The sequence below is a fragment of the Drosophila obscura genome, unplaced genomic scaffold, assembly GCF_018151105.1.
Source record: "Drosophila obscura isolate BZ-5 IFL unplaced genomic scaffold, ASM1815110v1 contig_1, whole genome shotgun sequence".
Lineage (NCBI taxonomy): Eukaryota > Metazoa > Arthropoda > Insecta > Diptera > Drosophilidae > Drosophila > Drosophila obscura.
The window spans coordinates 5,694,769-5,710,108 of record NW_024542679.1 but is presented as its reverse complement, the minus strand read 5'-3'; the positions used below and the strand labels follow the sequence as shown (position 1 = coordinate 5,710,108).

At 46.8% G+C, this 15,340-nt stretch overlaps 1 protein-coding gene across 6 annotated transcripts in view; it reads left to right on the top strand.

The window, feature by feature from the left end:
* Positions 1-15,340, top strand: part of LOC111067536 (RNA-binding protein Musashi homolog Rbp6) — a 192,183-nt gene that overhangs the window by 119,002 nt on the left and 57,841 nt on the right. For all 6 annotated transcript variants that reach the window (XM_022356650.2, XM_022356655.2, XM_022356651.2 and 3 more), the window contains one exon: positions 10,062-10,154. In XM_022356650.2, the coding sequence (XP_022212342.1) occupies positions 10,062-10,154 (93 nt within the window). The remainder of the gene's footprint in view (positions 1-10,061; positions 10,155-15,340) is intronic.

Sequence of the window (15,340 nt, the reverse complement as noted above, 5' to 3'; positions counted from 1 at the left end):
TGTGTGTGTGTAGCTGTGTGTCTCTGTGTGTGTGTGTGGCTTGGATCCTGAATCTGTGCGCTTTGTTATGCCGTTTGTCGTGCTGTTTCCTTTTATTTTTTTCGATTTTTTTTGCTTTTCTATGTGACTGAATTTATTTCTCGAACCTTTTATCCACCTGCTCCAGGAGTTGCAGGAGGTGGCCGCGGCCACCCTGTGCGTGTTTATCCGCCATTCGCCAAAAGTTTACTTTTTTTTTTTCTTCTTTTTTTCCCATATCTCGTTGCTGCCTCTCTCTCTCTCTCTCTCTCTCTGCCTTGTTCTGCCTTTCTCTGGCTGTGTTTCTGTCTCTCATTTTGTCGGTTAGTGGGCCTTAAGCCAGGGGTGGCAAATGGTTTTGATTTGATTAATGAATGTTCTAATTAAGCAAAACCGTCACCTAGTAGTAGTCCTCCATTCTGCCTGCTGCCTCCCTGCCGCTCGCCCTGCTTTGACCTTGGCCAAAAACAATCTAGAACCAAAAACCACACACAGCAGCAAAGTTTTGGCTCAATCTACCAGAAGCTTCTGCTGCTGCTGCTCCTGCTCCTGCTCCTTCCTTGGCAGCGGAAATGGTAAAGACAAATTATTTGGCCAGCAATACTTTGCCCAGAGAAGTGGGCCAATAGAGTGGTGGGGTGGGGGTCGGCTCAATGGGTGGCCCCAATGGCTGTGCTGGGGCTGTTGTGTGACTGTAAGTGATTAGCGTTAAATGGAAGCCACAAACAGTCGCAGGCAGCAGACAGCAGACAGCGGGCAGCGGGCAGAGACTCTGCTGCCGTTCTCGAAAACTTTATCCGAAATCGACTCCAAATGGACACCCGCAATCGAGGAATCGAGGGGGGGGGGAATCGGTGAGCAGTCGTGAAGGGGTGGGGAGTGGAGGCATCGAGGAATCACAATTTCAATTACCTGCAACGGTTGTGATTGCGATAATTATGTAATGACCGTCGACGTCGTCGTCGTCGTCGTCTCGAGCGCCTAATGATGATTGGGTCCTGGAAGTTTATGAGCCTGGTAATTACACAACACACACAAGCAGGCAGGACATGAGGCAGTGCGGGATATACATATAAGCCACACAAGGATGTGTGTGTGTGTGTGTGTGTGTGTGTGTGTGCACCATTCTTCCGTTGCGTTCCGTTGCGTTCCGTTCTGTTCGCAGTGTTATGCAAATTTAAGAACTTTAAGCACAAGTTGCGGTCCAACCAGAGGATGTCTCTCCTGTCTGTCTCTCCTGTCTGTCTGCCCCATCTATGTGTCCTTTGTGTGCTGTGTAAGTGGTAGCTCTCCCCGCTCTGCCTCTCTGCCTCGCCCGTGTGTGTCTGTGTGGCAAGAGTCCTGTCTGCGAGTGTGTGTGTGTCTACCAAATAAATTTAAACAATGTTGAAAACATGCTGCGTTGGCACTTTTTAACCACGCTCCACACACTCACACACACACACACATGCACTTGAGAGGCAGTGGCAAGCATTTATGCTGTAGTCGCATAAAAGTGTTGCATACACACAGGACAGAACAGGACAGGACAGGGCACTCCTGCTCCTGCTCCTGCCACACACACAATTTACATGCAGAGTACTAGCAGCAACAGCAACAGCAGCAGCCACAGCAGCAGCGGCAACAACAGCAGCGGCAGCAGCTTTAGACGACGACTATCATCAGCTCCCTATGACATCCCATATGCCTTCTCCTTTCTCCTCTCTCTCTCTCTCTTGTTGTCTGCCTGTGTGTGTGTGTGTGTATTTAATGTCGAAATTATGGACGACAATTTTAATGACAATTCAACTTAACATTAGAACCGACAGCAGCAGCAGCAGCAACAGCAGCAGCAGCAACATGCGACCAGCAGCAGGCAGCAGGCAGCAACGAATTTGCTGGTCGTTAGTCGCTGCAGCAGCGGCAATAAACGGGGGATAAAGGTGGCATCCACACGAACAGCAGATACCTATGGATAATGATGCTTAGGAGAAATAAAATAGCTAGGGAAAAGCAAGTGAATGCCAGCTCAGACACTTGCAGCAAGGCTTAGAGTATTCGGGCAAAAAAATACTTGGATTACGCCTGAGTTTTAGCCAAAGAATAACTACACTTTTTGGATGTGGCAGAGCACTTGGAGTGCAGTGCATGTCATACTTTAATAGCTCTTAAAGGCCGCAGCATATAAGCAATGCAAATGGTAAAATCCCCACAGAATCCATCTACCCCATCGAACCAATTAAGAGGTAGAAGCAGCAGCAACAAAGGATGCTGCTGTTGCTGTTGCTGTGCTCTATGGCAGCATACACACACAGGCAGCAAAACAGTTTCCGTATCCGCCAGCCGCCATTGTGCCAGGATGCCGATGCCAAAAAGGGAGAGGCAGAGGCAGAGGCAGAAGCAGTAGCAGACGATATGTGGGTTCTGGCACTGGCACTGCTCCTGCTGCTCCTCCTGCTCCTGCTGCTCCTTCTGTCGACGACAATGCGTGCGAGTTAAATGTATGCGCATAAATTAATAATTAATTACACAGAATTACATTTCGGGGCTTGTTGTATAATATTCATTATTGTTTTGCATAAATAAGGTGACTTGCCTTGCCTCCCCGCCCCCCATCTGCTGCTCCTTCCTATGTCTCCATTCCATTGCTAGTTTTTGTGTTGCATGCTACCCCATGCCCCCATCCATCCCCATTTGCCAGCCCCCTTTCGCATTATGAAGCTCATTAAAATGCCACAAATCTCTCGCTCTACCGCTCTACTGCCCCGCCGCTCCCTCGCTTCCCTCGCCCTCCTGTAACTCTTTTTTTTTTGGGGGAGGCATCTCTCCATCTCTCTGCTCTGCTCTGCTCTCCTCAACGACAAATGTATTTTGTGTGTGCTCTGGCAATATATTTCATTTGATTTACAAGTTTAAGCCAAAGTATAAAAAAGAGAGCGAGAGAGAGAGGGAAAATGAGAGCTATTTGCATTCCCTTTGATGGGCAGTGGCTCCTCCTGCCTTCAATCCCTGCCAGAAGTGTATTTGTCCGTCTGTCTGTCTGTTCCCTTGGGCATATTCAAATGCTGATTTCTCTATGAGAAGCGAAGTAAGGCAGCCAGGCAGCTAGCCAGCCAGTCAGCCCCATTATCCCTTGTCAGTGACAGTGGCCAGGGAATGTGTTTATTGGCAGCGTTCTGTTGTGTGAGGCACACATTTGCCGTCGCATAAATATCAACGAAATTAAGGAGTAGCAGCACCAGAATACCCTCAGCTTAGAGGGAGGCAATAATTCAACCAGAAGCAGCTAAACGAAACGAAAACCCAAGCAAATTTCTAAGGAAATTGACCGCAAAAAGTATTAGTAAAGGAAATTGCACAAATTTAGTTTAGGTTAGAGGACACCAGCTGTGGCAGACACACACACACGCACGCACAATACACACATGTGCATGCTTTGTGTGTGTGTGTGTGTGTTTGTATTTTAATTGAAAGCAAGACAAAAACATGGGGCACAGGCAGGGCAGGCAGCTACATCCAACCATTGATGGAGCATATCGAATTATGCTTGAACCGAACATCGAAACCCCAGGAATTGTATGTCTGTGTGTGGGTGTGCATATGGGTGGGTAGATGAGCAAAAGATAATGCTTGAGTAAGCAGACATGACATTGGGTCGGCTCTGTATTGCTATCTCCCTCTCTCTCTCTGTCTCTTTCCCTTGCCATTTCCATTTTTAGCATCTTTTTTTTCTTTGGCATTTGTCAAACTTTGTATCAATTTTCATATTTCAATGTGAAAAACCTTCGGCCTCTCTGCCTCTCTCCCACTCCCTTTTTGCTTCGCTCATAAGTATGCAACACTTTTTTTCCCACGAGCCAAAAGGTTTTGTGGCCCATTCTTATTTGTCTCTTTTCTGTGTGTTTATTTTTGTTTGTATAAAATTTGCATGGATAATTTGTCACTTTGAATGATGCTGAGGCAGCATCGCTTTTGGTTTTATTCTGCCTGTCGAGTGGGGGGGGGGTGGGGCTACAAGGAATCCCAGGCCTTTGCATCCCTCCACCTTCCACCCACCGCACGCAAAATTCCTTCTGCGGGAAGTGCGGCAAATGTTACAAATTGTTGTCGTTGAAGAGAGACCCCCTGCCCCTGCCGCTGCCCCTGCTCCTGTCCCTGGATAACCTGGCAACACCCACCCCTCAGCCACTGGTCCCCCCCCCCCCCGCTTTAGTAGAAAATGCATCAAGTATTTTCGGGGCAAACTTTAATAAACCTACAGCCAACAGCCGCATTTTGCCGACTAATTTCACAATAAAAGCAACAACAAAAAAAAAGGGCACATCATCCTAGGGAGGCCTTTTTTTGGGGCCAACAGGAAACCCAAACCCAAACCCAAACTCAAACCCGAACCCGAACCCTTTTTAACGTTACATTTTATGGCACACATGCGCTAACAGGTTTAAAAATTACATTTAATGACAATTGGCGGAGTGCACAGAGTGCCCCCTCCCATGCCACATGCCCCATGCCACTCTCTCTCTCTCTCTCTCTATCTGCTCTGCTGAAGAACCTGTGTGTCCCGGTGTTCCACGTGGGTTTCCACTCGCTCTGCCGCAGCGGCAGTTCGTGGAACATGTGTCGCGCCTGCTGCTGGGGCTGTTGCCTGTGCCGGTGCCTGTGCCTGTGCCTGGCGCAATTTCCAGGCAAGTTGCTCCCATTAGCCACATAATTTTAAGTGTGTTCATTGCCCCATGCCCCATACCAACCCATACCATCATGCTGTGGGTCCACTGCTGCCGCTGCTCCTGCTCCTGCTCCTGCTGCTCCTTGTGCTGCTCCTACTCCTCCTCTGGCTGGAATGGGTTGTCGCGTAGAACGAGCTCATTTAATATTAAAAGGATTTATGAGACATTTTCCTTTCATTTTGACAACGAGCCAGTCGGGTGGGGGTTGGTTGTTGGGTTGGGCTGGTTGAGGGGGCTGAATGGCGAATGAAAATTGTGTGCCTTTGCCGTTGATGAAATTTTCGCTTAACAGAATTTGTGACGCTTCGCGGACGGACGGACGGACAGGCAGACAGACGTACGGACGGACGTCGGCGCCTACGCACGGTTAAAGGGTTTTACTTTTTAGTTCTCCCCCCCAAATGGCAGGATTCCCTTACAATCGTCTCACCACTCCCCCTCCCACTCTGGCAATCCCCTTTCCCCCAATTTCCGTTCTGCTGTTTTGCTATTGTGTTGCCCTGCCTCTCGGCAGCAACTTTGGCGATGGTTTAGCTTACGCCCGGGAATTATTTGAGTGCTTTTTGGGAAGCGTTTCGCAGTGCCCCCAATCCATGGCTGACTCGCATCCCAACCCAAACCATCCCAGCCCCCACCCCATTCCATGGCCTCATTCCGGAGCGTGTGAAAGTGCAGACGCCGCTGAAGGATCGCTGAAATGCTGCTTTAAAAGGCTTCACACAACAATGCCTGTGTGTGGGTGTATGGGTTTGGTATATATGTATGTGTGTGTACATTTTTGACAGATTTGAAAATTATTATGCAAAATGAATAATTTAGTTGAAAGTGTTAAATTGATTTGGCCTTTTCCTCCACTAAACATAACCAGACATCAGCACAGAACAGACACCACCACCCCACACGCCATCTCCTACTCTTACTCCTACTCGTTCTTCCCATTTTCCATTTCCATCGGGGAGATGATGGAGCAGATGATGGGAATGTCGGCAAGCCTTTTGGGTTGCTTCTCCTGCTGCTGCTTCGCTCATCGAAGCTTTGAGAGAAAACTCTTGATAATGCTATCGATAGCAGCTCTGTCAAAATGAAATATGCATGCCACTTGTCAAGTGGCGAGCAGCGAGAGACAGATGGAGAGAGGAGAGCAGAGCAGAGGGTGTACGCATCGCAGATAGGCCTTGAGAAAGTGTCAATTTAATTTCAAGTATGGCTCATTAAATTGAATAATCAGTTGGGTGCTCAAGAGCTGATGCTGAAAACCTGCACACAAAAGAATTATCTGCTAAGCTTTAATTATTTTGGAATCTCTTTTGTGGCATTATATTGCCAAGAACTTTAGCTCTGATTAAAGTTAAATTATGGCAAGGCGCAAAGTTGAACTGTGGGTGGGCTTCCAATGATTCCAAGGAGCTGAAGTTGATTGCCGGTGAGCAGATTCCATTTGGCTTCAAAAGTGGAAATGGTCTCTGCAGATCAAAGGATTGTGGTGGATGCTTTTGAAGCTCAAGACACCTACAAAAAGGTATCTTTTAATCCATCATTTAACCAGATTATTATTTAGCATATCTGAAAGAGCTTTCCGCGCCCAAGAATCATACAGAGATGGAAACTAAAGGAACCTGAGGTGATGTTTTCTGGTTTAAAACATCTTTTACTATGCTTTTTGTTGGATTTTCTTTAATTGAATTGTCTGAAAGAAGTTTTTCCTTAAAGGGGAATCCTCTGTTAAGGCAATTTAATCCAAATTCAGGAGTAAAATCCCTTCTTGAGTGCGAGAAACTTTACTTTGTCTCTGCTTTTGTTCCCTCAATCGTGCTAATTTAATGGTCAGGTCTCTTTCTGTCTTTACTTTTACTTCAGATCTGCTGCCCCCCAATCCCCTGCAGTACTTTCTGCTCTGCTCCCCCTTCTGCTTTATGCTCCTCCCCTTTCACATCTATTTGACATTATCGCCCGCACCATCTATCCAACAAAGGAACGAACGAGTGACTTTCTTGTCAACTGCATTGTAACCAGCGGTACGCCCCTTATGCGCTTACTGCTCATGGTCCTGCCCCTGCCCCTGCTCCTACTCCTACTCCTGCTCCGGACCCTGCCCCTGCGTCACGCCCACTCCTGACGTCATTTGTCAAATTTTCAGGCATTATTCGGCCAAAAGACATGTCCCCCATGGCCAGCAGACATTGTGGCAGTTGTCTGTTGGTTCCACCTTTGAAGAACGCCTCTTCACCACCGCCTCCCCCTCCCACAGCATTTCCTGGCTGATCATCGGAGTCGTTGTGGCTAATATTGACATTCCCTAATCTCTGCTCCACTGCGGTGGCGCTGGCGTAAGTGGGGTGGTGTGGGGTGTCCGTTAAAATGCCGTGTCACTTCGTTAGTATGCATGTGTGCGGCGACTCCATTTGTATCTTCCTGTAGCTGTCGCTGTAGCTGTATCTATGTATATCCGTAGATGTATCTATAGCTATGGCTGTATCCGTGTGCTGTTGGTCTCTCGCTTTGTGATTGTGATTGTGGTGGTGGTGGTGGTGTGCGGTGCGGTGCGGTGGTGTGCTGTGCGTGTATTTGTCTTGAGGTCGCGTTTGGTTACGGCTTTGAATCGGTCTGGGTGTGTTTTACTTTTGATTCATGCCCCACGCTATCAGCATTGGGCGTGTTCGCTGCCCCATGCCCCATGGCCCATGTGGTGTGGGGTGCCATTTATATTTGATGATGACATTGCCACCGGAACACCTTTTCAGTTGGAGTTGCCAAATCACACAATTCGTATATCAGAGACCCAATCTAAGACCCAGTTTCAGTCCCCGTCCCAGTTCCAGTCCCAGTTCCACTTTCAGTTTATTAGTTTAAGTAGCTTCGTTTTGTGGCAGTGATTAGTGCACACCCGAACCGCTGCATGCCACATGCCCCATGCCACACGCACCACACGGACACAAAGTGCTGCCCAGTGCAGTTCTCTCTTCGTGAATCGCTTTTTAACAACGCTGCAATTTTCGTACCCCTCGTATCCAATTTGTGTGGCAGCACAGACCCCGGGAGGCTGTCCCAGCGATGATGCCATGGTGCACCATTATGTGGTGTTGCAGGGTGGCATGGGTGCCGGTTGCCGTGTCTCGGACGTCATGTTGTTGCACAGTTACTTTCTTGCAGGCGCTTGCAACTTGATTTTGACTCCCAACCCCAACCCCACTCACCATCTCTCTCCGTCTCTGTGTCTATCTCCATCGCTCTCCTGTTTTTGTGCTGTTGCAAATTGTTAGAGGGCCCGCCCGCGGTGTAGCCACCAGCGCCCACACCCCCCTTGAATGAACCGCAAAACTCCAGCCCCCCAAAACTTAACCTGGCGCAAAGTGCAGCATAGACCAAAATAAAAAAAAAAAATATATATATATAGGAGCCTGCAGCAGGGGATATATGTAGATGTACATGTAGCTGGGGGGAAGCCAGTAGGAAGTGGCAAGGATATCTGAGAGCCAGCAGCAGACAACGAGCAACGATGAGACGATGACTGAGACTGAGACCGAGACACCACTGGAGGAGGACACTGCGGGCCAAAGCGATTTGCCTTTGCCAAAAAGCTGCACGACTAACTTTGTAGTTTCAATTCCTCGCACTCTCTCGCTCTCTCTCTGTCTCTCTTCTTTGGCTCTTCCCCTTTCACTGGGAGCAGCACAAGTGTTTTAATTTTACGACATTGTATGAATTTTACTGCTGGCACTGCAGAAAACATCAGCACCGCTGTTACATATCGTTAGCTTCCTTAACGGACATATCCAACCCTCCAGCCCTCCCTCCGCTCCATAGCTCGCTGCTGGCGCTGATCCTTAACTCACTTCATCCTGCTGCTGCTGGCTCATCCTCATCCTCCTTTCTCTGTATGTGTGTGTGTGTGTGTGTGTGTGTCTGTTGTCTGTTCCGTGCTCATAAATTGCAGCTTGTTGCAAGCGTCAGTGCAATCAGCGTCATCAGCTTCATCCGGCTTCAGCCGAGGGTTCCAACGCTCACCATGGGCCCAGGGATACCCTTAACCATATGAACTGCTAGGTGGGGTCGGGGCGGTGCGCCGGGTGGGTGTGTGTGTGTGAAGGGATATCATCTCCACTTTAACGTGGAGCAACTTCAGAATTTTTGCTGAGTGCCTAGAAAACTTTGGACAAGTTTTTTGGTTAATTTATTAAGAATTATGATAGCCCCCCCCTTCAGAGGGCATTATAATTTTGACTCTGGCAATGCCATGAGGGAGATACGGGTACTAGGATAGAAACTAGTCCATCGATCAGTTGTACGAGTAGATGCGGCTATGTGCTCAGTTATTATTGGTTATATTGGTATTATTTTAGCATTAAATTTTTTACTTTAAAATTTAAATTTAACAAAAAGTTTTAGAAATTGAAAATCATTATCTAATCGGCATTTAAGCAGTTCAAGCAGTAGCTAAAAAGCTCTAGACTGCTTTTCTTGTATGGCATGATTTCTGGCGAACGGCAAAAGTTCCACTGTAGCGTTCCACTGTGCCTTAACTGCCATCACTTAACGTTAACAGTTTACGCTTGCCTGCGGGCTAAAAAGGCTGGCGTTGCACTACACACATACATACACACTTACGCACACTTGTACAAAAGGCAGAATGAGTGAGAGAGAGAGAGAGAGAGGGAGAGCACCTAACACAGGCACAGGCACTGCATGGAGCGGAGGCTGTGCTGTGCTGCTGGGCTTTCTCGTTCATGTCTCGCCATCATTTTCGGTGCTCGACGTTCAAACTGTTTCTCTCCCCCCCCTGCTGATGATGCTGCTGCTGCTGGTGCTGCATGGGGCAATGCTGCATGCGGCGCTAACTGCGTAAAGTTGGCACTTGAAAATGTCAGCTTAAAAATGCCAGCTGCACACAGAGAAAAGTGAGAGAGAGAGAGAGAGGGAGAGACACAGCCAGAGAGAGAGAGAGAGCGAGTGCGATAGAGACAGAGCACTTGCATGTAGTACATAAAATGCACAAAATGGTCGAACGACTCATAGCGAAAGTTGGATAGCCCATAAGTTACAGGGCTGCAGGAGCAGCCCCAGCGCCTCTCCACCAAAGGCAAGTCGAAACTCTGAGGATCTGCGAAGCAGGAGGGAGGAGGGAGACGTTGGTGGTTGCACGGAAGGATGGGCGGATGAAGGGGGTCATAACTTTTGCGTAACCCCAATATAAAATGCATATTTAAATGCCAGAGCAGGCCATACCACTTAACCTTTGCCAGCAACGCGTTGCAACGTACATTTATACTCCGGTTTTAACTTAACACTATTTTCATGAATTTTCCCTTTTTTTTTTGTGTTTTGTTGTTTGTGTTGCAGATGGTGACGAGAACGAAGAAAATCTTTGTGGGCGGCCTCTCGGCGCCCACCACGCTGGAGGATGTGAAAAGTTATTTTGAACAGTTTGGTCCGGTAAGTGGAACTTCCATTAAACTATATACATATACAGTACATACTATATCTACATATCTGTTCGTATGACTCAAAAATTACAATGTCTGAATAATATATTCAAGGGAGCATTAACCTATGGATAGGTAACATTTATTTTCTACGCTGCTAGCATAGACAAACTCCAAGCGCACCACAACCAAATCTCTCTCAACTGACCCGAGCGAATGTTTTAACTTCGCTTGCGCTCTTAGCTTCGTGTGTTCGGCGCACACGAATCTCTGTTTGCCTCTCTGACTCTGACCAAGCAGCCGATCTCTTATCTCGCGACTCGCGAGCATGTCTGTGCATGCATAGACCGAGTAGACAGAGTGCTTACACGCAAGAGAAGGCACTTTGCCAGCAGCAGCCTCGCTCTTCTGATCGACAAAAGTGTTTACGAAAAACAGTTCCAAAGAGCAGACGGAAAAAGGCGTCGTTGCTTGTACAACAACAACAACAAAAGAGAATTTGTGCTTTTGGTGCACTTTGCATTGTGTGAGTAAAAGAACCGTTGGTTTTGTTTCCAACAGCCTAGACCAGAATTTTAGGCGTTATTTGCTAGCTCTGCTTTTTCTTCTTATAGGAAACTAAAGAATAAGAATAGAATATTTTTGGGCAATCAATTTCCTGCAGTAGTTGCCTGTCTCATTTGAATATTCATAACTAGAATCATCATAGATGTGCATACATATATGTATGTATGTATTTATGTAAATATGTATATACTATACATACAATATTCCAAAAGAGCCTGACCTGCCTGCCTGCCTGCCAGCAAATGCTAAATGAATTGAAGCAAAATAATAATCATAAAACGAAATGTGAATGACAGTTGTGGAACAAATCATGCAATCTATTCCGCAAGGCAAGGCCCTACCAAACACACACACTCATACATACATACATATACATACATATATTTCTCTAGCTCTTGGCTGATTCTGGCAGTTCGGTTGGCTGGGCGCAGGGGGCTTTGGGAGAGGCACAGCAATGACACCTTCACTGGCTGCCACTTGCTACGTTTTGTTTGATCAATAAAAACGCCAAAAAAAAAAAACAAAAAACCAAAAGAAAGGAAGAGAAATGAAACGAAAGCCAGCCAAAAAACGAATAAATGAGAAAAAACCTCCAACCCAAAAAAAAACAAAAAAAATAAAAGAGGAAATTTCCTACCAAATTCAATCTTGACAAGTACTGCAGAAGCACAGGAGGAGTCCCTGCCCTGCCCTGCCCCACCTGCAGCAGCAACTCCACTAAACCCACACACACACCACACACACACACACACACCCATATGCATATCGAGTGTGTGTGTGTATGTGTGTTTTGCGGCTGAGTGCTGTTCGAGTGCTCTTTAAGTTCCTCCTCCATTCAGCCATGTTAGGCAAAGGCCCGGGACTGGAGAGCAAAAGGAGTGGGCAGAGCGGAGGAGGGTCCATGGCACAGACGGGGAAGGGGGAGTTCAGGTTCGGTTCAATGGAAGCCTTTTACGCCAACAGCCCCGCTAGCCCGCAGACTTGTTATAGCGCAAAAACACAAATTTTTAGCACGAGAACAAAAATTTTGTGTTGTTGATTACGATACTAAACGAAAATCGATTTGTTAGACGCGTTTTGTGCCGCTCTGTTCCGTTCCGTTCCGTCGTTCGTTTCGTTTCGTTTGGTTTGGTTTTTCCCCGATTTTAATGAGCGGCGTATCCCCCTGTAGAACCCAACTAGAGAGGGGTGGCCAAACGGGGATATTCATTAACGATACGCAGGAGCAGGAGCAGCAGCAGGAGGAAGGGTACAACATTCAAGAGCACGCAGAAATCCATTGAAAAAAGAGTTTAAGATTTAAATGGTCCGATGGTTTTTCGGGGTTTGGGTTGCGTTTCATCTTTCTGTAGCCTTAAAAGCCATCGAAAGAATCGGGCGGGGAATAATGGCTTTCAAGTTAAAGATGAAATGAAAGCAGTAACAGGTGATAGGACGAAAAGGGAATACAGAGGGAATGAGGGAATACAGAGAGTAATTGTTGTGGAACTTAAAGATTTACAAAGATTAAGATTTAAGTTTTTCTTACACGAAATCTTCACTAAAAGCTGCCCCACAGATAGATGGAGAATATCGAGGATATTGCGTATAGAGAAAGTAAAGATACACAATCCAAGATCTACAGATAGATGCCCCAATGTGAGTAGCTTTAATACCAATTTAAGTATCTCCCTTGCACTCCCCTTACTTCGGTTTAATCAGAAAAAATAACCACAAGGCTAACTAAATTAAATCCAATTTGCCATAAAAAAGATACTCCTACCTTTGCAATTTGTTTCTACTGCTAGAATTCCCCTTCATAATGCTACTTCTAGAACTTTCTCATATTTCCCATTGAGCCATGACAAATTTGAATGAATTTCAAAAGAAAAGAAAAGAACAGAAACAGAAAAAGAATGGAAACATCGATATGCGATGGCTATATCGTGTGACACCTACAAATGCCATTATTTGTTTTTTTTTTTGCAAGCAAATTATTCCCCATCCCCGGCTGTCATCATCATGATATTTCAGCCCCCACCCCCCCAGCTGCTCATTGCTCAAATTTCAGGATGGGATTTCTCTCCATTCCCTTGCCCTTCACGTTGAGATTTCTCTCACTTGCTCCACGCTTTCATCATGGGATTCCCATGCCACACAAAAACAAGTACGTCCTCCGCCGCAACCCCTACAGCCCCTATAAAATGAAATTCAACGCCTCTGTGGCGGCACTTGGGTCTTGGGTTGGGGGCAGGCAGGCAGGTAAAGCTGCCGATAATTGACATAAATTGGCGCAACTTTTTGTCAGCTCTTCACCGCAAAGACGTCAACTGCCATTTGCAATGGTTCATTGCCGTTTCACCGTGTGGAAACAACTCGCTGCTGCCAGCCAGGCCACCCACCCACTTGATAATGCGAATATAATGACGAGAGAGAGAGGGAGAGAGGAGAAACCCATAAACGGCCATCAATCAAATCAGCGGCTGAGAACTGAAATGCTTTTAAGTAATTTTCATCATGGCCCCCGGAGAGTGGAAAACTGTCAAAATCCATAACGATCAAAACTAGTCGAACATAAGAAGGATATATGTATACGAGTACATATGTATGTATGTACATATTGAAATTCAAGGTAATGCTAATGGCAGGACCTCTTCTGCTGCCACAAAGGAAGCGCCAAAGGTGGAAACAAAAGGCTCGCTGGCTGCTGCCTGGCTGCCTGGCTGCTGCCTGGCGATTTAACCAAGCGCGCAAAACTCTTAATGGAAAACTTTTCAATTAATCCGCATTGGCAAAGAAAATTATAATAATAACTTGGCCTGGGCAAAATGGGTAAATGGTTGAGTGCAGAGGGGGGGTGGGCGGCAGGCTGGGGGCGCTGTGTCGCTGTGTGTATAAGTCCGTCCGGCCATAAGCTGTGCAAAAACTTTCGACAAGGCAAACAAAACAGAAGCCCAAGAACCAGCCAGCAGGACCTCAACCTCCCACACACACACACACACACAGGCACACATTTGCCCAAGTTATTGATTACAACTAATCCCCTTTTGGCTTTCGCCTACCGCCTCATTGGGCAGCAGTAGCAGCAGCAGCAGCAGCAGACCCCTCCCACGCGGGTAGAGATTTGCGCCATGGCCATAAACAAAATAGCAAAATGGCAAATGGCCTGGCCCGGCTTAGACCCAAGTCCCTTGACTGCTCCTTCCTTTCTGGTGTTCCTGCCTTCTCATGCCACTGGGGCAGGGACAGGGACAGGGACAGGGGGCTGGGGGCTCCTCCTTCCTGCTGTCCAGGTGACCATCGAGGCGTTAATGACTTTAGCGGCCATTTTTCTTCCGCCCGGATGGTGGAGGAGGAGGAGACGCGAAGAGATTGCTCCTGGAAAAGATTGATTAGCTCGAACTCTGGCAGACACAAAAACCCCATAACGGAGGCACTGACTGTGGCACGGTGCACAGGGTGGGGGGAGGGGGGGGTGGCAGAGCCATTCAATATGATTAATAGTTGCATGCGTAGCTGCTGTCTCTCCTTCTATCTACAGCTCTATCTATATATAGGATATGGTAGCTGTATCTGTTTGTGTGTACATTTTTTTTTGTTTCGTGGGTTATATAGAAATTTATGACCCAGCTGCCAGGCCAATTTCATGTTGCCACAACAGCAGCAGCAGCAGCAGGAGCACTCAACATTTTTATTTCAGCCTGCCACATGGCATTCCATGCCACATTTCTAGCAACATTTCAGCCTTGCTTCATTTTACATTTTACAGTTGCAGAATAGATTTTTCCCGTTCGTGTTTTCTTTTTTCTATCATTGTTTTGCCATTGTTGTTTAGTTGCATTTTCAGTGTAGTGTTGGCCATTTTCTATTTGCCACTTGCCCCCCCACCAACCATCCATCCATCCATCTATCCATCCTGTGTGGCGAGGGGATCTGCCTGCAGACTGCAGATTGTGAGAATATTTTTTGAAATCAGTTGAATGTTTGCTGAATGCTGCATGCTGATGCTCTGTCTCCCTCTCAATTATCTCCAAATTAACTCGAAATCTTTCTCCATCGCTCACTTGGTCTGTGTGTCCTTTAGGCTATTTGTGGCATGTCCTGTCCTGTGCCCCCATTGTGCACCTTGTAGCCTTTTGTATCTGGCCAAGGACCCTTGAACACACCTTTTAAATGCAAATCGGAAAACTGTATTCCACACCCCCACCCACTCACCAAATACGAAATACGAAACTCGAAACAAAAACTAAAGGCTCAAAAAAAGGAAGAAAAAGCAACACAAACAAAACAGACAAATTTCAAATTTTCTCTGCGCAAATTTTCATTGCAAATGTTCTCTATTTAACAAGCACACACACACACACACACACACACACACATCGGGGAAACAGAGAGAGAGAGAGAGAGAGAGAGGGCGACGGAGAAGTTCTGACCTCAGATGCTGCAACCTTTGGCCACTGATTTTATTGCAACTGATGCAGCTGGTGCCTGCCCCTGCTGCTGCTGCTGCAAGCTCTGCGATAACGAAAATTCCACATGCAGAATCAGACAGAGTGCAAATTTTGGATTGGAAAACATGGCTGGGGGAGTGGAGAAAAAGGGGGAAAAAAGGGGGAAAAAGGGGTGGCGAAAATGCAGAGAAAAAGTGCT